The following is a 25,632-nucleotide window of genomic DNA, read 5'->3' as shown; positions in this document are numbered from 1 at the left end:
CCCTCCTTCAGTTGATCTGTAATTTTGTGGGTCATCATCGTATCACTGTCACCAACAATGTCACCACACCAAGAAACAGTACAGCCTGAGTTGCTGTTCTAAACCTGCCTGTTTGGAAGGGCCTGTTTGTTTGGCCCACACTAATGCTGGTTGCACATTTCTTTCTGAAACTGTGAAAGTGACCTGCAGTAATAGAGCCAGAGCAAATAAAGACCTGCAGCAGGACTCAGTCTGCAGAACCCTGAAGCTGTAACTGCTGCTTCAAAGTTCATTGAAGCTCAACTCAGTACGCACAACCCCAAACTAGACAATCAATTGTCGTTGCTGTAGTTGTGATCAACAACAATGAGTCCCAACCACTGCTGCCACTAGTTGTCAGTTTAGTAATTTTGAATAGATTGCACCAAATTCAACACTGCACTTCCATGAGCGCTTAACAATACACATGCTAAGTGTGAAGCCGATAAGATGAATGGTTTTCGAGATATGATTTCTTCATGACAGAGACAGATTTCTGGAATAAGACAGATACAAAACACATTTTTTAGACTATATTTGGTGTGTGAACATTTGGTTTGTCTTTAAAGTCTTCAACCAATAATCTATAATAAAACCTCATCAATGAGTCACACAGTTGCAATAAATAAACAAAATATAATTATTAATACACATACTATTATACACAAGGTGTAGTAGGAGTGTGTATTAGCCCCTATTAGGTTGGGCGTACACTGCACGATTTAAGCTCATTTTTTCAACCACTATATTCAGCTTCGTTGTGCGTCATTTGCTGTGTAGTGTACACGGGGGAGCGAGCTGAGATTTATTGCTCCCGGCCAACAATCGAAATGTTTGTGGAAACATTTGCAATTACTAGTCAATAAAAACATAGGGCCCTGTCCGTGTGCGCCACGGCGCACCGTGCAAAGCACAGTTAAGTGTCCAGTGTGCAGAGAGCATGACTGTGAGCATTTGGAAAACTGGTGACGGCATGCGCCTGGCGTATCTGTAAACAAAGAGAAATTGAGAGATTAAAATGTATGTACTCGGTGTGTCAGTGGCGGGAATTAACCAACCATTGTTTTAAACTTCCCTTATCCTTCCCTTTAAGGAGAGTGCGCACCGCAGTATAGTGTCATTCGGGGGGGGGGGGGCGTCACAAGGTAAATCTGTCTACTATCTCCCGTTCCTAATAAATACTTAATTTCATAGGATAAACCTAGGATAGGATAAAGGTATAAAACTATGTCTAGTTATCCCAACGCTAACACACCAACTACATCTCAATCTCTTCCTGTTTCCAGATGAGCCAGGCGCAACCTGTCACCAGCATCCCGAATGTGCAGAGTCACGCTCTGGACATTTAACTGGACTTAGCATGGTGCACAACCTATTCTCTAGTTCCCATGCATTATTATTTCATGGCCACGTAGTAATTTTTTCCCCCAAATGTCAAGGGCTCAGTAGCTTTCCACACAGGCATTGTGTACAGTGTGAGCAGTCGGATCGTGGCTGATGATTGGACCATACAGCCTGAGCACATAAATTGTGAGCTTCGGCTTCACATCGCAGATGATTTACTCAAACAGTATGAGTTGGAATTCAACAACAACATTTCTAACATTGTACAGTGTATGCCCAGCTTTAGACATTTCAATATATATCTCAATACACACTCCATGTTCTGAAACAAGAAATTATACAACCATACACAAACCAAATTGACACAAGTGAATTTGTGTATTTTCAATAGAGCCATGTGGGTGCATATATCCCTGTAATGTTAACATCACATGGCATAAGTAACCGCACACAAGGTTTGACTCACATATTTTATGAGACCCCTGTCTCCTCGAAGACTGCGAATGCAATCTTTTCAGGCACCATGGCATATGGACAGATATTAATCCCATAGGGAAATTGCACTTTTGACATATCTTTCAGTGCAGGAATGTTGTGACTGATTGTGTATCCATGTAGTCACATCTGTGACTCTTGGTTTTCTAACTCGTATCAGTTCATCTTTATACACCTACACTGTGGTTTATTTTCAGTCTATCCCACAGACACTGTCCTGCTGCTGCTGCTGCTGCTGCTGCAAACACTCACTAAAGCATCATATGTGAATTATTCTGTGGCAAAAAGTAATCCAACAACTGCACTTCAGTTTTAAGCAAATGTTACTTAAACAGGAGGAAAAAAACTTGGATGATAAAACACAGTATACAATATATAATAATAAGCATCCTTTAGACGTTCATACTCATAGAAAAGTTGTTACATATTACAGGGATAGTCCAGTGATTCTAAATTGTTATTCCAAAAAATAGGACGGTAAATTGGTGCAACATAGACAAAGAGATAACCTGACATAGTTCCTAGTGTGGGTGAAGCTCCAAAATCCTTGAATCCAGCAATTCACATAATGCAGCTCAATTACATCTTTTATAATCTTTGTGACTAGTAAATTGACTTTGACATGTGAGATTGGTAGCTCTCCCCTTTAATTACAGTTAAGTGGATCAACAGTTAACACCCACTGGGACGTATAACTTTCGCCTCTAATTTAAGGAACGTACCACTTTCCCTGCTGTCCTCATCCACAAGTAGAATTAATATAGCGCTACACAGCTTCCACACACGGCATACATACTGTAGTGGATTCCCACTGTCATTATCAGGGTAACAAAACAATTATTGTGCATCCTGCAGATGCTAGTGAAGTCGTAGCTCTCACAGATACTCTGAAGTTCTCTTCTTCAGTTACCTGGGCCAGTGGTTAATTGAGATCAGACACAATTAGTAGTAACTTTAATCGCAAATTCAGAAAAAAACAATGACTTCATTATAATTGCAGGAAAGCTGCGTGTGCTCTAGCCAGGACTAGCGTCCGCACCAGTGTTTGTCCATCTTTGGCTTTAGGGGGATTTGAATTAATGTAAGGAGAATTAATGTAAGGAGAATTAATGTAAGGAGAATTAATGTAAGGAGAATTAATGTAAGGAGTTGTCAACCCGTCTCTCCTCTGCTTCGTGTGAGGAGGTGACCAAATTGTCAGGAGAGACAGGATAGAAACATGAGAAACATCACACTTAGCTGAAATGAATCCAGTGCAGGTACATAAGGTCAATGATATAAATATATAATACTTGTGTTTGTCTAGTTGACGGGGGCAGTGGTAGGGGATATTCACTGAATATCACAATAGCACTGTATCATATATCATAAAAAGTCAGGTGTAAAAGAAGCCGTTTGTTTGTTTTTTCCTTGTTAGTCACACACAAAGTTCTCTCTCCTTGCTCTGCAATCAAGAATCTAGAAATCCAGTTCTTTTGTAGAGTCACAAAAAGTGGGTTCTCTTGTATTTGACCATTTTCTCTAACTGCATGTGTTTTTCAGCCTGGACATCTAGTCGTTTGCTCAACTTCATACTCACTACCCTGTGTGTTTCAGGCCAGACAGTGTTTCATGGTCCTACTCTCTGACACCGTGTCCTGTTGAAGCACAGAGCTCTGCATAAATCACACTGCCTGCCTGTTTTCTCTCGCTCTCTCTCCCTCCCCTATACTCTCTCCATAATTTATTCAACTTCTGCATATATTACTCCCTTCTCTCTCCCTCTCTGTCCGCTCTCCCATTCTTGTCAGTACAATGGTCCATTCCCTAAGAACTGGGAGCTTATCGAAAAACTAATGCAGTCAGCATCAAGCTCTCTCACACATGTTGTGTTAACAAGATAAACACGCTTCTCACAACTTCACGTTCATGACAATTTTGTGACAATGTCTGTCAGACATGAACTCAGACAGACAAAAGGTAGATAGGCACGTTGTACCCATTTTTTGAAAAAGTGTAATGCAACCAAATCTCCAAGATGCATACATAGTTTTGGGAGTCTGTGAAAACAGCCACTCACTGATAAGATTTATTAATACATCTATGGTCTGTCTTGGACGGCAGCTTAAGTTTAAATAAAATCTAAGTTTAGATAACATTAAAATAATTTCTATGCATTCAAACACAAGGCCCACTGAGCTGCTGTAATTGGTCCCTAATCAGCTCAACCACTGAAGATCCAATTTGGGTGAGAGAGCACTTGAATGCTTGAAGTAACAAGAGTAAATAGGGCACTATCTGTCAAGTGCAAAGTTACGAATAAAGAACAACAAATGGCTCAGATTTGAATGAGGCATATGTGCATTGTAATGCCTTGTACCAGCATTTAAAAGAGATGAACTGATATTTTGGTGATCCAGCAGTTCATATGTCAACTAATCATTTAGGCTTGAGCTTGTTCTGCTTAGACCAAGTCATTGCTGCAGGCGATGAGTGTTTGTTTTTTCCTGTGTCTTTTATTTCTGTTTTGGCTGTTACTAAAATTAAAATATCATTAGTGCACCCAAAACTTTAGAGTTTTTTAATCCAAATTACAGTAAAAACTCTACTTCAGACATCATTCCTTCCTCTTCAAAGATGTATGACAGTGCAGTGTTAAAGAGGAAGTCCAGATTTTACAGGAGTTGGGGACTGCATACGTGGAAAAACTAATTTTTAGTGTGTTCAATTCAGTGCACCTCTGTACTGCGCTAACACAACTGATTTTCTACTGAAAAGTTGGCATTTTAAGCTAAGGTTAGTGAACCTGCATGGAAAAGCTAGCAAGAGCAGGCAATACTTTGAAAAAAATCCTACTGATACATCCCACCCCCTCCCATCAGCCCTCTCATCGAAGCTACGCCCATATAAATGTGCACTGCCTGACAACTGCTAGAAGCCGATTTTTCTGTGACTGGCTCACTAACCTCTGGCAGGTCAGTTAGAGGTATCCACCCAATCATTTCATTCAGTCCATATAAAATGATTGGTCGTGTTTATTACAGCCCTGCAAGGGCCACAGACTCAGGCTTTTTTTACTTAATTCGCATACAATGTTCATACGTGAACAAATAAGATAAAAAAGTGTTTAAGAAACAAATTACCAACTCTACCTTTATGTTGCATTGTGGGAATTGTATTTGCAATGCTTTGATAAGAAAGAACAATGTTCAGAATTAAAAACACGGTGTCTCTAATTCTGCTCTTTCAATTTTGACCTGTTTTTTCTCTTAATCTGTCCATTTTTAATCCAACAATGTAACAGCAGTGTAAACAGCTGGTAGAAGAAAACAGCTTTTGCTGCAACACTCTTTGCCAGCATGGTGGCAGTGTAAAATTCACAGGATCCCCTTGCCTGTAGATGGCAAGCATGAATGTCTACATCTGTAGGTCAAAGCTGTGTGTTCGTGAAACTCTGAGAGTTTTACCATTTTAAAACCACCTGAAAGAGCTGTCTGTGTGTGTGTGTCTGAGGTGTCTGTGTATTTTACCCATGGCAGACGGTGTGAGTCAGGCATGTGTGTGTCCCTCCTCCAGTGCTGTGTGGGTTGGTTTGTTGGCGACACCTTGCAGAGAGGCTGAGGGGGCTGTGGCACACGAAACTGTGCAAGGAATCAGAGAGACAAACAAAGGTTCAAACAGGCCCATAGGTCAGGAAAAGTCAGAGGTCAAATAAAAAGGTCATGAAGAGGGGTGTGAAGAAAAGAACAGAGAGAGAGAGAGAGAGAGAGAGAGAGAGAGAGAGAGAGAGAGAGAGAGAGAGACAAAGAGAGACAAAGATTATCCACAAGCGTTTGCTCACACACACACACAGTCATCAATACAAAAAACAGTTAAACTTGCCATTGAGCATCTCTAACCAGCAAAATTACATTTGGACTTATGCACAATATGCACGACAGTGTGTCTTCGATACTATTCCCCACCGTGACAGTACCTTTAGTAAACCTCTAGTAAACTAACCTAATGTACCTTTTAGTTGCTTTTCATTCCAACTCACACTGTCAAGCAAAGTGCACATAATTAGCAGCTTGGTCCAGCCTCATACTTGCTTTGCATCTCCTTAGGCTGAACTGCCAAAGCTGGCTTGAGTTGATAGACAGCCTCTGTTCATTAGACCAGCTGGCATCACTATTAACCTAGCTCCACTAGTCCTACTTGTAGTAACTAGTTACATTAGAAGATTTTACCACACTCTGACCTAGTGCACCTTTAAAGTATTCTTGAATCACATCCTCAATAAAGCAAAAAGCACATATGTGATGACATGGCCAGGCATCACTTGTTTAAATATATGTAAAAACTATAAAATAGAGAAAAACAAAGACAAAAAAGAAAGTAAAAACCAGGGATAAAAGCTTTGGAATCAAGAATCAAAAGCAGCTTTGTAAATGTATGTTTTGAGCAGTGATTTGAACTCAGGTATCAAATCAGCCTGACTCCTTGGGCCAGAGCCTTTCAAAGTCTGGAGGCTCAAAATGTCAAACCTTTGGTTTTTAACTCAGACTTACGGATAGATAACAAAGTTCTGACCGAGGACGGAGAGAAGTTCTACATATAAGGAGGTGGCAAACCAGTATTTAAAATATATATATATAGTTAGCCGCTGTAGGGAAGCTAAAATCAACGTAGCAACATTTTTCTCAAATGATTTCAGAGACCAGCTGCAGTATTTAGTATAAGTTGCAAGGAAACCAGAGATTTTTAGGAGAGATGTGTACAGGACATTGTAGTAGTCGAGTCATGATGAGATAAATGCTTGAATAACCTTCTCCAGATCAGTGAAGGACAGAAATGATTCTGGTGATATTCTGTAGCTGATAAAAACATGGTTGGACAAGCTTTTTTATATGGAGGTCTGGTTTAACAAAAGAATCAAATATTACTCTCAGATATCTGTCAGTGCCAGTCCCACCAGCAACTCATATGCATGAATGAAGTCTTAACAAAACCACGAGAATATGTATCAAATGAATGTGTGTGAGCATGAGATTATAGGTAAAGACTTAACGTACAAGTGGTCCAGACTCTGTCCACAGTTTACCTTTCACATATGAAGAACGCAGCAGGAGATTCTCTGCTCAAATGCATTCACAAGACAGAAATCTCTAGAGTGTACAGGCGGGCGGGCGGGCGGGCGGGCGGGGGGGGCGGGAGCAGGCAGGGATAGAACATCATGTATAAATTCCACTGCGGAGAGCACGTTTTTGTATACAGCACATCACACCGCCCTCGGCCATTATAGTCAAAATCTTTCCAATGTCATTGTCTTTCCAAATTGACATCTCTAATTGTTTTCTTTATTTTTTTTCAGTTTTGTGTCCGTCATGTGTTAGAAACGTCATCAACATGCCCACTCACTCAGACAATCTACTGTTTTCTCACATGGCTCACTCTGACATTTTCTGGAGTTTTAACTAGGGGGCTGATGGGAGAACTCCGGAGAATGTCTCCAGAAAATGATTCGGATAATTGAGTTCTCACATGCAGCCCCCAGAGGAGATTATCCAGAGTTCAGTGCATGTCTGAAAGCAGCTCTACAAAGTAATAGGTCTCTAATCATCGTCATGCATTAGAGAAGGGACGAACACCCTCTTTATTTGCACCCACACACATGTAGTGTGAGTGGGTTATGTTTTGTTGAGTATAAATACTCTTTTAGGCTTGGAAAAGTGTGTTGATGTTTTCCGTCATTCTGCACATTTATTAAGGTACAGTTATTATTCGACTGACCCATTCAACTTTTCAAAGTAATACTTCACCTCCCTTTCAGACAATAGCCTCCCCGTTTCAGCTTTAACACTGTAACTGCTGCTCCATTAGCGACACAAGAAATGACAAGGACAAGGGTCAGACTGGATTCAAACTGTTCCCATTCATCACAACCACCTCAGACTTTATAGAAGCAAAGATACTAATAATAAAACCCTAAATTCTTATTCCACACAACACCCCCACCCCCATCTTCGTATGGCACAACACTATGAATAAAACATCAAACCAGAGATTCCTATGCCGCACAATATTCTCTATATTGTACTCCATGAATAATGTATCTCTTGTGCTGTTTCTTATTAATATTGGCTTTGCTTGGCAGTGAGGTAATTCTGTACTAACAAACACACATCTTACTCTCAAGAGATTTCATTTGGCCTCTGGAAACTAAATACTAAATACAGTTCTATCCACATATATAGGTAAAACTGTGTGTTCACTGCATTGTGCAGTTCTACGGCTATTAACTAATCCAATAACAGCTGATCTTATATATGTTGTTCATCACACTGAGGCAATGCAACAGGACAGCTGTACATACAATACCCCTACACCTACATATTCATTTATTAATCAACACAATAAATCTGACCATTAATTACTGTGCAGTATTTTGTCAATTTTTGTGACCCTAACCCCCAATGAATATTGTTGTTCATGCCATGTCAAAAAATTGTGGAAAACGTCAATCACAGTTTTTGAGGGCTTAAAGTGACTTCTTCATAACCAACATAAAAGGCAAACCTTGATATGCAAACATACTAAATAGAGAAACTACTGTCAATGTCACAATTGCCTTTAATGAGCAACTCCTGTATATTCTACACAACATTACAGCGGCTCTTTATTTTGGATGAAGAGAAGAGAAGGTCTGGAGATAGAAAATCATTATAATGCTTAATGTGCCTGTTGTTGTAAGTGCAGTAAGTGGTATTGATTAGTGGGAAAGGATGGGAGGAAAAGTTTGTTTGATGCAACTGGAAATAACTGTGAAGATTGAAATAGCAAGAAGGTCAGTTCAAAGAGACAGTGGGCCACGATCTAATGATTTTAAAGTAAGCATCAACAAAAATCTTATATGGAAATTAGATCTTTTATCCATTACAATTACAGTGAGCTGGACGTTGAGTGCAGAGCTTTTTATAAGTCTTTGGTACCGAATGAAGTTAGAAAACTTTATTTTCGTCCTAACTGGTTGATCTGCAATCTGCAAAGATTTTACAGTCCACATTTTCATAAAAGGAAACTGAATTCAATTTATTAGTGTTCACTTGTGTAGCTTCTATATATATATTTGAATGATTTGCTTAACGGCTGTTATTTTTTCATTTATTGCATGTCGGCTATTTCAGAGGTCTGTTAAGCCATCGACACAATCTTCAGACCCAAGTTCACAGATAAAAAATAAATAAAAGCTCTGTAATTTAGCTCAATATAAAGCATTGCAGAAACAAAATGAATGTTGTGCTTTACCTTGAAAACTGATGTGTTTGCAAGATGTGGAACATCTAATGTTACAGTGGAAACACAAACTTTTATTCCATTTAGAAAACAGCTCAATGCAATTACAAGCAATGAAATGCCAGTGAAACAACTTAATTTTGCACACTGTCCCTGACACACACACACACACACACACACACACACGTAAACACTAACCTGATTGGTGGAGGCGAAGTCAAGGCCTGCTTCTGGCATACCCAGGAACATGGTGTCCCCGTCCAGCTGGAGGGAACAAAAAGCAACAATGTCAATAAACTATAAAACACGGCAAACACAGAACAGTCAGCAAGGAGACAATAAGTGGAGATGGAGATAACGGACCGCTGCCAGTCACCCGTGTGTGTGTGTGTGTGTGTGTGTGTGTGTGTGTGTGTGTGTGTGTGTGTGTGTGTGTGTGTGTGTGTGTCCATCTCCCTCAGACACCAATCAATAGAGTGGTTGTCCAAAAACCTGCTGGTGGTTAAAGGTTATGAACAGACTCACAATGACCACTGTTTGTAGAGCCAGTAGAGACTCTAAATATTTTTAATGAATAATTGAAGGACAATAGTTAAAATCTACAAAACAAATAATGAAGGGCTCTGTATACTTTCTAAAGCCTTTTAGTCAAATGACGGCTTACAGTATTTATTATCTCAGATGTCACAATCCACTGTTGCTTCATTGTGTGGTATTCCTGTGTTGCATTTCCTATCGTTACTACAGTAGAAGTGTGGGGGCCATAAGTAATTCATAAATGACTCAATCAGGGTAATAAAACGCTGACAGATTGGATGGATATCTTACAGCCTAAACTAATTCCAGCTGGACTCACAGAGAGAACCTCACAGTACCTTGTTCACATGGGATGACACACAATTGAATAACATATCACTCAGATTACAGGGTCTCCACACTTATTAAAATCCCTGTGAAGTAATGTTTGGTGTTAAGTGAGAGACAAATGTAATGTAACAACTGATTTGCTCAATTTCTGTTGTGGCCATCCTTCTCTCCTAATCTGACCTGACATAATGTCATGTAACTAAAATGACACTTTCCTGATGGTCAACTTTCAGCTTTTGGATCTTTGCTTTTCTTGGTATTTACATTGTGTATATTGTTATTTGACACATGCTTACATACAGCATGTTTGATACAGTCATGACAGATGATGTTCACTTCACTGTACACTTCTGAGTAAAGTCAGTCTCAAGTAGCAACTACATTAATCATTGTTGACTTGTTCATACTTTCCACTAAATCATGCCTGGTTCTTGGACCAGTTTCATTTAGGATTGTCTGAACCTCCGTTTTTAGCTGAACCACTACAATCACGGATATGTCATTATTCAGAGAGAGAACTGTATTGGATGGTGGATTGCATTCTTTACCTGCAAGTGTTTGTACTGTTGTTACTGATACTGTATATGGGCAGACCACTGTACTTTTCTCCAGTGATACTTGTCTTAGTGTCACCATTTGCAGCACTAGGGCTTTGTGAAGTATATATTTTCAATATAAAGCATGGCATAACAGTAGTTAAATTTGATTAGTATTAGCAAAATGAATTTAACATGGTGTGGCAAAGGATCAGAACACCTATTGATTTGTGGCACTCGTATTAGCTTAAATCTGAAAACAGTTATATCAGCTGCTATAACCTTTACAAGTCAAACCTCAGAACCGACAAGAGGAAAACAAAATATTTGGGTCCATAAAACATATTCAAGTAACAATGGTGACCTGGGGACATAATCACCGTCCTGACAAACAACTCACACAAGAACGTTTGAACAGGTGGGTACACACACACACAGGTGGACAGACAGGTGTAACTGCCCTATCCATTTGCCAGCTGCTGGGGTAATATGCAAATGAGGTGTAGGTTTACAGAGTCAACAGAGAGCCAAAACACTGTCGCAATCGACTCAACACACACACACGTTGTACTTCTATCTCAGTGAGGACACTCATCGACATAATACATTCACTAGCCCCTTACCCTAACCTTAACCATCCAAACTAAATGCCTAACCCAACCCTAACCCTTACCCTAACTTAAACCTAATTCTAACCCAAAAAGTAAGGACAGATAAAAATGTCCCCCATTCTAAAAAAGTCCTCACTCTGTAGGGTCTGTGCTTAAAATGGTCCTCACAAAGATGTAAGTACAGGAACACACAGACACACAGACACACAGACACACACACACACACACACACACACACACACACACACACACACACACACACACACACACACACACACACACACACACACACACACACACACACACACACACAATTTGTTGTTGGCTTATTAATCATTTTCTGAAATAGGAAGGTGAAGTAGTTTATTGTACATTAATTAAACAAATTCAACAGCACAGCACAACTCTGTACAGATAGTGTCATCTGGATAAGACACACCAAATACTCTCGACTTAAAAAGTGGTCCCAGTGAAAATGTATGGTCCCAGTTTTTTGGGTAGACCATGGCAAGTACAACCTGCACTGGTTTACTCATTATAAGCAGTTTGTCAGCATGTGATCAGGTGAGCCCTGTTGATTAGCTATTGAGCATGGTTTAATTTATCCATGGCTTGATTTTTTGAGATCCAAATATATTTTAAAAGCTTTTCAACATGATCTTATGTCACCTTTCAGATAAAAGTTGTTCTGATATCCTACCATAAGAAAACACTGACCACTATAGTTTACACTGCAGAGTAACTAAAGCTGTCTGACCACAAACTCATGTGTCCCACATTACGCAATGTCCCAGATTACCCAAATTCACCCTACATAAAACATATAAAATGTGTTACCACACTATTGTGTTTTAAAGGCTTTTCTCATCCAATTTTGACATGTGCAATGGATGATGTATTGTTTGAGCCCTAGTGTGATGTGTGCCTGTTTAATATTCTGTCATCTTGTCTAGGAGGCATTTTTTTAGCAGCTGAGGTAGTGTGTAAATATTTTCTTTGTAATACCTACATAATGTAGGTCTTAATACAGGCATGATGATGCAGGTGGAACCGCCATCATTCTGTTTGGACTATAGCTTTATTTACATTTATTTCCCATTTGATAAATGAGTCAAGATTCAGTGGGCCACACTTTAGCTTCATTCTGAGACAGGAGAGAGCACCTATGGTCTAGATGTTGGGGCTTTTATGTATAAAAGTGTTGTTGGTTTTTTTTGGTCAATCAGTGCAACTATTGTACAAGACAAAAATAACAGTGTGCATGTCAAACCTTACAGTAAGATAACTTGACCGGACCAAATTATCCCCTCTCTGACTTCATGGCCTGTCTCTCTCTCCCTCCCTGGCTGCCTTCTCTATATGTGTGTGTGTGTGTGTGTGTGTGTGTGTGTGTGTGTGTGTGTGTGTGTGTGTGTGGTGTGTGTGTGTGAGTGTGTGTGAGTGTGTGTGAGTTGTGTGTGTGTGTGTGTGTGTGTGTGTGTGTGTGTGTGTGTGTGTGTGTGTGTGTGTGTGTGTGTGTGTGTGTGTGGGCAAAGCAAAGGTTTGAATAACAAGCAGCCAGCTAAGTGGATCAGGGTGGAGGAAGGGGGAAGAAAGGGGGAGAGAGACTATTAGGATGAAGGACAAAGGAAAAGAGAGAAATACAGTGTATTGAGGAAAGAAAAGGGAACAGAGATAGAGAAAGGAGAGGTAGAGAGAAATTACATGTGCAGTTGACAATAGGATGGAGAAAACACTCCAAAAGGAATTAAAAAGGAGAGAGAGAGTGATACTATAGCTGCATTCAGACATCCACGTATTTTCCCAGGAGAAGGTGCATGTGTGACCACAAATGTCCTAGTGAGGCGCTCTGCAGTTTCTACGGACTTTATACTAGGAGGCCAGACGGATAAAGATAAAATCCAGGAGAAGTCGATGTGTGAACACAGCACATGCCCTGCTGGATTCACAGCAACCGGGTGGGGGTTTAACTATTCATTGAGGAGAAGCAGAAGGCAAGAGCTGGGATTGGTCCGCTTGGTAGCATCGCATTTCCGGCAGACTTGCCTCCATTTTTGAATTGAGTTGAAGAACAAACATGGACGACGTCATTCTTTTCTTCATTGCAGTTCTTTAAGAAAAAGTGATTGCTGTGTAACATCTATCAGCTCCAACTCCAACTCCATCATGATCAGCTTAGTAACACTCAGCAGAGAATTTGTAAATAATTGGACCATGAACCGGAGGACATTCAACACCAGCATAGAAACTCTACCACCACTAGCGTTTCAGCGGTGTAATGGCGGCTGGACTCACACACACCTACGCACAACTATGAATGCTCAGTCTGTGCGTAGGCTACGTGCGTACCTACGCCGTAGCTTCGACGCAGAAGCATGAATTGGGCTTAACACGTGACACACGCAAAAATGAAAAAACAAAAAGAAAACAAATATCTCCCAGTGAAAAAGCGGTGAGACACACGTAGAAGACACTGGCAAAAATGTCAAGAGAGTTTGTGGTGAGAAGAGCTGACACCAGTGTCGAGGGGCTGTAAACAAAATCACGTGATCCACGCAGCAGAGTTATTAATATGTCAATTCCTGCCTCTGTCTGCTGCACCCGGCTGCTCCACCTCTCGCCTGAATAATGCGGAGGATTTGTTGCTGTTGTGAACGCGTCTGTGCAGAAAATCTCCCACTGTGTTGTACATGTGTGAAAGGCGGGAGGTCATGTCTGAAAACGGCTTAAGATACAGCTCCTTCACACATGAATCTGAGCTAATTTCCGCTTCAATTAAATTCAAGGCTTTTAAGAAAGCCTGAATGACCCAAAAGTGAATCACTTGCATTCATTTTGGAAATTTAATCTTAATATGCAATCTCAAAATCTTTTCATTACTCGATGGACCAAAGAAAAAAGAAGATTTAAAACTAGAATTCTGACTTGCAAATGCTGCACAGAAAGATAAAATGTTTTATAGTTAAAGTTCTAAAGTCAAAAACTCTCCTCAAGTAAAGCCTATGTTACAAATGGAAACATAAAGTTCGTTTTATGAGTTTTGAATACTTAAAATTGATTAATTCTCAAACAATGCATGCTGGGAATTCAATTACATCAAGTAAAAAAAACAAGCTGATGCCAATAATCAAACTTTCATTTAGATCTCTTCATTCAAATAATTTGCGTCCATTCGATTCAATTCCTTTATTGCCATTGTACAGTGTAATTATGTGTCCCAGTGGTACCAAAAACACTTCAGGGAGAGGAAAGCTTTTGTGTCTGTGCACAGTGCCATTGTCATGGGTTCTGCATCATATCAATAAATTAAGCTTGCAGACTTAATGTTTTTGATTCATGACCTTCATTATTTGAACAAGAAGCTTAAAACAAAACTTTTGTGAGACCAACTAGTTGATATATTAATGTTAATCATGAAATGACAGGTATTAGTTATTAGTTGGTATTAGTTGGTACACACATAACTACCTAAAATCAGCAAGAATTTTTAATTGCACATTCTCAACAACGACGATCGAATCACACATGATTATTGTGGGGGGGAGACCTTCACCTGTAGAGCCGGTGAGAGCCGTTAGCTCCACGCAGCCAGAGACGAAACAGTTGCCTTGCAGCATCTTTTATTAACTCCAAAAACAAACTCACAAACTCTAAACATAAAGGGCCAGCAATTTCTGGTGGCGAATAGCTTTACAGCTCAGCGTCTCTCACGGTCTCACGGTCTCACGAGTGCGTCTTCGTGACTGTCCTTTTATCTGTCCCTGAGGCAGCTCAGCCGGTGCCTTTTAAACCTGAGGATCGATCAGCTAATAGCTCTCACCTGCGCTGGTACAGGTGAAGGTGTTCTCCCAGCCCCCCCACCTCCACAGACATATTCAATTGTGAGTCACTCACCAACTCAGGACCCTTCTACGCTGCTACCCAGTGTAAAGCTAACTCCTGGCCACTACTTTTTAGCACAAAACTACTGCGTGTTCAGATAATTTTGTCAAGATGATCAGATAAGTCGTATGCCGACTTGACATGGGTGGACAGCAGACTCAGAGCCTAGCAGAATACATTTTTCTCACTTTAACTCACTCAGACATTTTATAGTTTCGAACTTCATGCGAAACTATTAGCTCTTTATGCTCCTGTCACAGCACAGAGATGATCTGTTTAAATGTCATTGGCAGATAGAAGTGTTTTTGGTCCCCTCTCTGACGACAGACACTGTTCATTTGAAGTAATTGCGGCTCCAGAGTAGCTAGCCTTATATGGCAACTTGTAGGCAGTGATATGCTAATGATCATGCAGGTGAGAGAAGAAGAATCCTGCATACTGTCCTGTACTTGCAAAAAAACTTTATCAAGTCTACAACATTTCGATCCTGTCTACATGACAGTGTACACTTAATTTTTGGGGGGAAAGTACAGGACAGTGTGCGGGATTCCTCTTCTCTCTCCTGCATGTGCTTTTTCTCCTGAGCACCTGTCCACTGTATTTTTGAAGGTGTGTGTTGGCCTATTCAGCGTTGTTTTATGCTAATGATCACAGATTCACAGCTCCAAATAAACCGGTTTTAAATCAGTATTCAAATGTAACGTAAGAGAGGCATGACATAAAAATACCAAAATGTTCTTGCATGAGGCTCATTTTTGTAGGCTATGACAGCAGTAAAAGTCTGACAGCTCCTAATGTATACACAGGACAAAAGTAGCAGATCAATCACAGATAAGCAGAAAACTCCAAGTCATTGTCTATGATGGCAGAAAGAACATTTTCAGCAAAAACAAGTTTACACCTTTCAATATTGGCAATTTTGTTTTTGTCTACATCATTTATAATTGTAGGATCGGTGACAAAAGCAGAGCGTTAAAAAAGTGCAACAACTCCCAAATAATGCCTCAGGAACTGATCCCATCTCTTCCACCACAAGTTAATTGATCCGAGCCATTGTCACTAATATAGTACACACGGAACAATGCAGCGATGATTGCAGTATGTGATTTGACTGCAATATGTTTGTTTTGGAAACGAAATCCTGATAATTAGTCTCTTCTGGCAGGAATCTACTTCTGCCCATCTGTTCCATTTGGCAACCCCACCACCACCAACCAGGGGGTCCCTCGGTGCTTCGTCCCCTCAATTCAACCAAATGAAACACCTTCAGCCACATCGGCACACGTGCAACAGTGCTGCAAGTTACCCAATCGACGGTGTACGTTGGGCAGTGGGTGGGTGTTGTGGGGAGTCTGGCTTGATGTTCTGTAACGGGAATGACAGCCAACACAGACAGACGGACAGACAGATTGACTGGTTGTTGTTCTCATAGATAATTAGATGAGATGCCGACACTTTGGCCGGTAAGAAAACTGTGTGAGGAGACAATAGCAGTATGTGATACTCCAAAAAACCACTGGAGGGGGAACAAAGGATAAGATAATAACATATCTGTAGACGTGTTGGAAATCCTTTTAAATAATTATGTCTGAATTACCTTAATACTGATAGGCCATTTTAATTATACTGACAAAACCATTCTTATTAACACCTAACCCTCACCCTAGATCTGACTGACTGAAACTGTAATAATGTTTTGGTGGGTTTGTTGTAGAGTGGATTATTCTGCACACTAGAATGGACCATCCTGTTTATTCCGTGGCTAGTCGCCAGCAATCACCATAAGTTAACTCAGCCAACTCACGTGGAGCAGATTTATTACTACTACAACATAAAGTATGTGCCGTGCACATACACACGAGCACCGATGAGAAGAGGGTGTGATGATAATAAACTGTCCCCCAAGGTGACTCTGAATCACAGCTTTGGGTTGGAGGCAGGCTTTATGAAGGCCTGTATGAGCAGTGGAGACCTAAAGCTTCTGCAGATTTTTTTGTGCATGTATCTTATGAGTCCTAATTAAAGTTTGTAAATCATTTAAATGTAAACTTTGTGTTGGCTTTTTGTCCAACTTGAGATACATTTCCTTCAGAAGTAATGATAACGTTGGAAGGTGGCTGCAGTCAAAGCATGGATTCACCCGAAGAGCAAGCTAAAGCGAAAAAAATCGCCCACGATCATATTAAGTATAGGTCACCAATAGGCGGACTGCAGTCCAGATCCAGACCTTGCCGCTGTTTTATGCGGACCCAGACCTATAATTCGATTTTGATGGAGCGTTTCTATTTTAACCTGCGCAACATTTCACGCATTTATGGTAGTCTTATTTTAACCTGCGCAGCTTTTTCCATCTTTACGGGAGTAAATCCTGGCAGCATATGGTAGACGTTACTTCTCTCACTTCAGACTGGGCTGGTTTTTGTTGGGGAACAATGCCCTGCAGTGCATACTTTGTTTTATGCTATATTTGTTTGTATTTAAGAGAAGATGATTAAATAAATATAAATGACATAAGTTTTACATATTCATTTTTGATCAATTCATTATAATATTGATCGAGTAATAGAAACTAATCGTTAGATTAATCGGAAAAAAGATTATCGATAGATTTATCAATTATTTGCTCGATGCTAATTTGCAGCGCTCCGTTCTCTTTCTCTATGGTCCATAATGTTTTTGCTATCCACACAGACAGTCAGACCTCATAGTTTCAGCTTCAGTTGTGATATGCAATGCAGTTCTTTCCCTCTCGTAACATCTGTTTCACTCTTTAATCTGTATGCCTGTCACTTGGAATCTGTTGCTTGTGAGAGGGACCTTTGTGCACTCGCATGTGCATCCCCGTTACCGCCATAGATTGAATTAATTCTGTGCGCTGGAAGCTTTATTTTGGTTTGTATCTGTAATTTTGAAGGCAAGATACCATGTGTGAAATAGGAATCCCACTACAACAGGCCTTTTTCCCACAGCAGACATTTTGACGGGTCACAGTAGTATAATTGCAGGTGCAACAAGCATTGACAATAGCTTTGTCCCATTTCCTACAATGGCATGTCAAAAATGTGACAAAGGCATCTAATAATTTTCTACTAGGAAAGAAAACAAACTTCTCGTCTCCCAGCTGCATTTTATTTTATTTGTCAGTTTTTTATCATACATGTTAATATAGCATTAATTTAAAAGTGTCCCAGCTTTAAACCATTCCCTTTTTTCTTTTCACTAAGTAGTTCAGTTTTGTCTGCCATCCCACAATACTTTGAGAAGAAAATTTAAAAGCATGCCAGAGTAAATGAAGAAAACTTTGCTCTTGCTGGTGCACCATGCTCAGTGGGTTTCTCCATAAAACTGAAACCATTGGTCCAAAAGTCTGAGGCCACAAATGGAAAACTGGGCTTAGATTTTCAAGCTATCAATTTAAAATGATGATGATACCACACCAGAGCTGTGCACATATCTGAGTCCAGTTTAAACAGCATACCCACTAAGCTAATCCTATGATTTGCATGATTTGAAAACAAGTCATGACTTCAGATGAAGTGACCTCTTGACTCATCACAGCACTGGTTTAGAGCGCCAGATCACAAGATTATGGCTTCTAATTCTTATTGGTCTAGATTTTATTTCTCTACATTTTCTCATCCTGTTCACCCGTGCAATTTCTTTTCTTTTTTGCTTTTCTCCACTCGCTATTCTCCTTTTATTCACTAAGGCTAGATCCACAAAAATAAAATGAAAATGATCTCTAACCATATTAACGCACCTGAATCACAGCACATGGACATTCACAAACACTGGGCAGTGTAAATTGTCTACTCTGCAGTTGCTTGCTTAGTTGTATAAAATGCTACGAACGAGGAAGATCAATGGTATATTCTTATCTTGGAGCGGTTAGTGAAAGTTAGGATTAGAAGGACTTGTGATTCGTGCGAACATGGACGTTACAGAACATGGCTGTTTATGTCATTGTTTCCAAAAATCTTTGTTTCCGTCCATTCAGACTAAAAGAAGGTCGAGCAGAATTTCCCAAAGTTTCCATTTTAGGGGTTTGGAAGCTCGGGAGTAGTATGAATGCCTGGCGACAGCAAAACTGATGCGTTTTAAAACAAAAAGGTGGTAGTGTGGACGTAGCCTACGGCCTACTTCTGTGCTGCCTGTTCTCTTTCCCATTCTATTTGCTTTAGAAATACCTCACCCAGCTTTCACAGTCATCATGTTTACATTAGGCGCTCTCTCCCTCTACCCGTCCCTCTTGCACCCGACCCTTCCTCTCCAGCTCTCCCAGATTCATCCCATCCCATTCTTATCACTCTCTATTTTTGTCTACTCTCTGTACGGCTGCAAGTTCAGTAAATAGTTTATGTATTTAAATGGCTACACCACAAATACGTGTATAATTTCATAGAGAAGCCAAAGTCGCCTCACAAGATTACAGCAGGTGACATCTTATTCACTTCTGGTATTAAGTGTATTGCTCATATTCGTGCCTGTGGACACTCATTGTGAGCACTGTCACCCAATCAGGGCTCAGCATGGCTCATCCACCTCTGTTCATCCATCCGGCCGTTCACGAGTATCACAAACAGTGACATTGTGCTGACTGCTGGCCACAGAGACACCTCCTGTGACACTTCATTCACGAGAAGTTTCAGTGTCGATGGTAGTATTAACAAGAAAAGACACAGAAAGAGTGGATGTGTCCTGCAGTACAAACTGTTGGAGCAATACAAATATGCAGAGCCATCTGATATTTAAGGTACAATCTAACTGATGTTACATCCTGTTACCAATAAAACGAGAAGTTGATGTGGGTGCCTTAAATGGACATACATATACGTTACATGGATCTTAAAGGGCCACTCAGTGATCCATTTGGTCAAAAGAACAAAAGATTTAAAGAAATGAATATATATCAAATCAATAACCAACTGCAACAACTCAACAGCAGTGACTATGGGCAGTACAAAGAGAGAGGGAGAGGATATGCTGGCTCTGGGATGGTCTCTGCCATAAAAACAGAAAATGATTTTTGACAGTAATGACGTTCATGATCTGCATGGTCCTTACAGTTTAAATTCTGAAGAAAAGACTTGTGTGCCACTAAATTTGAAAGTTTCCTGTTTAATACAAAAGATTATTTCCTCAAAACTGTCTTCGGCTAATTACATTTATATACAACTAATTAGTAGGAACTTATTTTCATTACCGATTCATCTGCTAATGAATCAAGTAACTGATTCTAATTCATTTTGTTTGTCTATAATCGATCAGAACACTATTGCAGTTACAGTTACAACACATGTATTCATTACAGCCCAATGTGACGTTATCTCATGTTGTGAATTGTTATTTTTTTATACAGTTAAGATCAAACAAAACAACAAATTATTAAGAGGCTGGAATCATACAATGTTTTTGTCCAAATATATTATGATTAATGGATTATCAACAGTTTCTGTTGATAATCAGTAACTGACCGACGCTCTGTTTTTCCATTCATGGTTTAAAAGGGCAAACATCACTGTTTCCTACATGATGTGTCAGTACAATGGTTGGTATAGTTACTGCCATGTTTTGTTCCACACACAATACAAGGGAGGAGGTCAGGGTGGATGGTCGATGTCCAAAGTGCTCAGCACCAGATTTATGTAATTGTAATAAGAATAATATAAATGGCTTCAGTAAGTATTTAGCCCTTACTTCCCTCACCCTCCATAACTTTATGGTGTTGTCAATTTGATTTTAAATTGGTCCAGAAGTTATAGCAGAGGCCAAAATAAAACATTCCGTTAGCTTGGGCATAATTGGAGATTTCTCTGGTTTTGAATAATGTTGGAAACATTTTGGATAGTGTAAGTACACAAGTCAACAAAATATATAACATAGGTCTAGTTGTTTTTAAATATTTTAATGAAGAATTGTTAAATGTTCTATCTTTAAATGAAGTGTGCAAACACTGGTGGGATCTGAGTATTTTCTGAGAGCACTGGAATTTCTCTGTTTAGGTGAGATGGAAAATGTAGCCCACTACAGGCATTACATCTTTACATTAACACATCTGTCAGACATGCCTCTCTCTCTCTCTCTCTCTCTCTCTCTCTCTCTCTCTCTCTCTCTCTCTCTCTCTCTCACACCACACACACACACACACACACACACACACACACTCCCTTTTATATACACCCCCCATCTCTATTTTCCCCCTCTCTCTGTTCCCCGACACAGTAATATGATCAGGCCGACAGAGCTGTGAATCTAAAGACACCGAAATATAGCGCAAACCTTAGTGGCCCCGGCCCCACCCCCACTACTCTCTCTCTCTCTCTTTCATTCTCACTCTTTCTCTCCCTCTCTCTCTCTCATCTACATCATCCCTACCCCCAACAACCGTCCTACTACCTCTCTCCAGTCCCTACCCCCAACCACAGAGCTCTCTTGCTCTCTACATCTCCAGCCTCTCTCTCTTTCTCTCTCTGAAACAAATACGCTCCCTTACGACACTCATGATTCTGAGGGTAGAGCATTTCTATGCTTCATGTTAGATTCACCGCTAAGAATCATCAGATTGATATATATATACTACACATAGTTCAGTCTTTCACTGTGTTTTAAAAAGAGGTCATTAAAATAAAACACAAAAAAACTATGATGTTGCTCACAAAGATATTAATGTGATATTTATGTTAATGCTCAACCAGCATGTACTGAGGTAAAACTCCAAACTACATACTGCCTGTATGCAGTATTTACTACTAGCGCATACCTCTGCCAAGGCCAACCAATCCAACACATCTGTCTAGTTCTTATAATAGAAAGATAAACACAAAAGGTGGTCTTTTCATAATTTGCACCAAACTGTAAAAACTCGTAGATCTCAACACCATAAATTTTATATTTTATATCAAGATCCAAACATTAGGACTTCCAGGGAGGTTATATTTTCATCCCTGTCTAATTGTCAGCAGGATTACACAACAACAACTAGGGATTTTCACCAAACTTGGTAGAAGGATGGGACATGGGCCAAGAAAGAACCCATTACATTTTGGGTTCCAGACAAAGATCCAGGATTTATTTTCACTTTCTTAACCATTGTGTAATAGTGAGTTTAAAAAAATATATTTTCACATATTCTCAGGGAATAATTCATGGATTTGATGAAAAAAGAATCCGGGCATATTAAGGGGACTCATATTTATGAGTGCATGAAATTTGGTGCAGATCCAAATAAAAATCCAGATCATGTGAATTTCATGACGAGACTGCTGAGCCTGGGAGGAGGCATGCACTCTATTAAGTGCCTAGTTTCAGTAGAATTTTGAAGAAGAAAATCTGGAAAAATGCCCAAGAAATCCACATTTGTGCACCGTCGCGGATCACACCATTCTAGAGAGGCCTCTACACAAGTTATTTTCTTTTTTTAGTTTTTTGTTCTTTGTTCTTTGTTTTTACAGTGGTAGCATCTCTGTTTTCTATGTACATGGCATTGCTGTAGACTTTTCTTTATTCCACTAAAAAACAGTAGTTACATGTATAGGGGGAAAAAACTGTCCAACAACAGGACATTAAAACATACTATACTCCCAAGATCCTGTTTAAAAGTAGATCTCAGTTGGAACTTTGATGGAATAAAAGTCAGAGTAAGATGTCTGGGTACCTTAGACACCCGCTGGCAGGCAGTTTGCACCCTGGGTATTTGGGCAAAACTAAGTGTCCATGCTTCTGTAATTGCACGGCAGCGTCACCGTTGACAGTTATTCTGAGACTCCGTTCATTAAAACAGTGACAGAGATGGTTTAAGATTTTAAGCAGCTAGTAAAAGAACAGAAAGGGTGTGAGTGTGTCACTGCAGTGTGAACCCAGTGGAAGAGGTAATTATACCAACACAAGTCAGAGTTGAGCCCCTGGTTCCCCAGCTAGTGTACATTTAATTAACCCTCGGGGCAATGATGAGAAGTACAACACATCTATACAGTCAGATTTATATAAATATCATCTGATCCTCTTTAAGTTTACATCCCTGCTTCCTGTACAAATGTATAACTCGCTGTCTGTTTAATATTCTTATGATTTTCCTTTACACGCCTCAGCAACAAAAATACATGTACATAAAACTGATGACCGAACTGCGGCAGCATGATCACTGTTAGCTAAGAATATTTTTAGCAATATTATTATTTTTACAAGAAAAATAAGTAAAAGTGAAAAGGTGCAACGTGTCTGTTCCATTTAATTGTGCTAAGATTGAAGAGGGGTTAATTATCTGTCTTTAACTCTACTAGCTGCACTCATCATCCGTACCTACTGAAATAATGAAGTCATTCATCACTGTCAAATGTGCAGGGTCTGCCCCATGTGTACGTTCCTCACGTATCCAGACATCTTACTCTGATAACAAGCAAACCTGTGCATATAGACTCCTCTGACCTGTTTGCATCCTCCTCGATGTTTCTGAAAGTGACTCTGACCCTGACCTTGCTTTCTGGAGGCAGAAAGACAGCAGAGCATCCCATACACCAATGTAAGTATCACAGAGCAGGTACACGACAGAGGTGCTGCTGTGAATTCTAGTAAACATCAACTCATGTCATCAGAACTCCTTTGTTAGTACTTACAACGTGGAGCATATTTAAACCACTAGTATTACGTTTTAATTACAGCTGTTGTTCGTGTATCATGAACGGAATTAGATCATGTGTATCATCTAGTGAGTGAGCGGCTCTGGTGTGAATAAAGCCACTGGGGGTGCGGGAGGGGGTTCAGTTACCTTCATTAGCTGCTTTAATTAACTGTGGCCTAATAAAGCAATTAATTACCACTTAATTTGAGTGAGCAGAAACAGATGAATGCACAGCGAGGCTGGTTAAAGTAGCACAAAGGTGACTTTCATCACAGCACAATGGGGAACAGACGTGGTTTGAGCAGAATATTTGCTCGTGTCGCTCCTGTCCTACCTTGTTGTTGCCGAAGGCCGGGTCCGGGTAGGAGAGCTGCCCGAGCCTGGTGTGGTTTGACACGGCCAGGGGCTGAGGAGGAGGTGGGTAAACTGTCACATCCATGGCTGACAATACATCCACTTCTCCACCGCTGAACTCTGCTTCCGAGTTTCTTTCTTCTCTGTCGGCAAAAAAAAATAAGCTACTCTGTATTTTATTTGTTCATGAAGTTATAGTAAGCTTTTCAGCGAGTCCTGCAGCTACTACCACGTAATAAAATGCGGGTTTCACGCGGATGAAGCCGGTACAAAGCGAGCTCAAAGAGTCGCTGAAGTTTAGGCTGATGCTCTTCTCTCCACGCCGGCTATCATGCTCCGGTGGCCGCGGCTCTGGGGAGCAAACTTCCCGTTAAACGCACTTCTTTGATACGGACGCTGCGCTGTAAAAACCCACCGGTTCCCGCTGCTCTGTTACCGACTGTCTGTGTTCACTAGCCGGTGCGTGTTTCGGTTCGGACCCTGTCTGTGCTGCTGTGCCGCTCGGTGCTGCTCCACTGCCGCTGCGCGTCTGCTCCGTGCCGCGGCTGCTCCGGACCAGCAGGTATACAAAGAGCTGCTCCGTCAAGCCAGCGGCACTCAGCGAGCAGCAGGGCCGGATGTGTGTGTTCTCACAAAGTAAAAGCTGGAGTTATGTCGGGAGGGGAAAAAATAAGAGCAGGGGAAGAACAAAGCAACTCGAACAAACACGGTGAAGTCATCTTTTCATTAATAACGTAAGAAGCACGACTTTCAAATATATATTTGGGGGAGCCCTCCTCAGTGGATGAGAGTAGTTGTGACACTAAACTATCTTTTAATTCCCGGAAGAGCTCAATAGCACAATGTGCTCCATCTAGAGGTCTAGTTAGGTGTTAATGTTTCAACTCGATTCATTGTTTATTTTATCTTTTTGCATTATTCAAATTATTTCATCTGTCTTTCTTTATATTTGCTTGCAGTAATGTATTCACTTACAACTATGAACACGTTTTCTTGTCAGGTATACACGTTTGTCCCTCTGTGTTTGTATATTTATATTCATTTTTTATTATTTATTTTTAATTTCAATTGAGGTGCCTATATTGGCTCGGTTGTACAATAAGGCTTTGACATCTTGATCGTCAGTCAATGTTTTTATGGTTCAAAAGTCAAAATTTAATAGCAACAAATTTAAATAGTGAGTGTATTGATGTGTATAAGTGTGTATCAAAAGTGTATTGATGTGTCTAAATCCTCAGTGACTATAAAAGTCCATGTGTGTCACAAACTCTTTTGCCATATGTATCCATGCAGATCCAGCATTCCTCGTACATGTGTGCCCCTGTTTTTTTAATCAATAGTGTGATTCAAACAAATTACAGCACATTGTGATTGATATTAATTTGGACAATAATACCACAGTGAACCTAGGGTTATTTATAGTGTAGTGGTCTGTACTGTGGTACTCGATTGGAACTTAGAGGTTCCGATTTTTTCTCTCCATCTGTACAGTGCTGTATCTCCTCTCTTGTATGCTGTTAAGCCACAACCTTCTGCTCCTCAGTCACTTTCTGTGAATCCAGGAAATTGTTGACAGTTGTATGTATAATCCATCAAACTAGCATTTAATTTCCAGCCCAAGAGATTCATTACCCAGAGAGCCAAGCTTAACTAC

The 25,632-nt window shown here is 40.2% G+C and overlaps 1 protein-coding gene across 3 annotated transcripts in view; it reads right to left on the bottom strand.

Moving 5' to 3' along the window:
• tox (thymocyte selection-associated high mobility group box) overlaps positions 1-24,531 on the bottom strand; it is a 46,882-nt gene extending 22,351 nt beyond the window's left edge. The window contains exons 1-4 of one of the 3 annotated variants that reach the window (XM_035169566.1): positions 24,394-24,531; positions 23,959-24,121; positions 9,310-9,375; positions 5,367-5,477 (exon numbers count right to left, since the gene is read on the bottom strand). In XM_035169566.1, coding sequence (XP_035025457.1) covers positions 5,367-5,477; positions 9,310-9,375; positions 23,959-24,063 — 282 coding nt within the window. In that variant the 5' untranslated portion in view covers positions 24,064-24,121; positions 24,394-24,531. Of the gene's footprint in view, positions 1-5,366; positions 5,478-9,309; positions 9,376-23,958 lie in introns of all 3 variants that reach the window. The other 2 variants (XM_035169567.1, XM_035169565.1) reach the window with 2 other exon arrangements.
• Positions 24,532-25,632: the final 1,101 nt, after the last annotated feature.

This window comes from Hippoglossus stenolepis, chromosome 11 (assembly GCF_022539355.2).
Source record: "Hippoglossus stenolepis isolate QCI-W04-F060 chromosome 11, HSTE1.2, whole genome shotgun sequence".
Taxonomy (NCBI): Eukaryota; Metazoa; Chordata; class Actinopteri; order Pleuronectiformes; family Pleuronectidae; genus Hippoglossus; species Hippoglossus stenolepis.
Note: the sequence above shows the minus strand (reverse complement) of the source record. Positions and strands in the feature narration are given on the sequence as shown.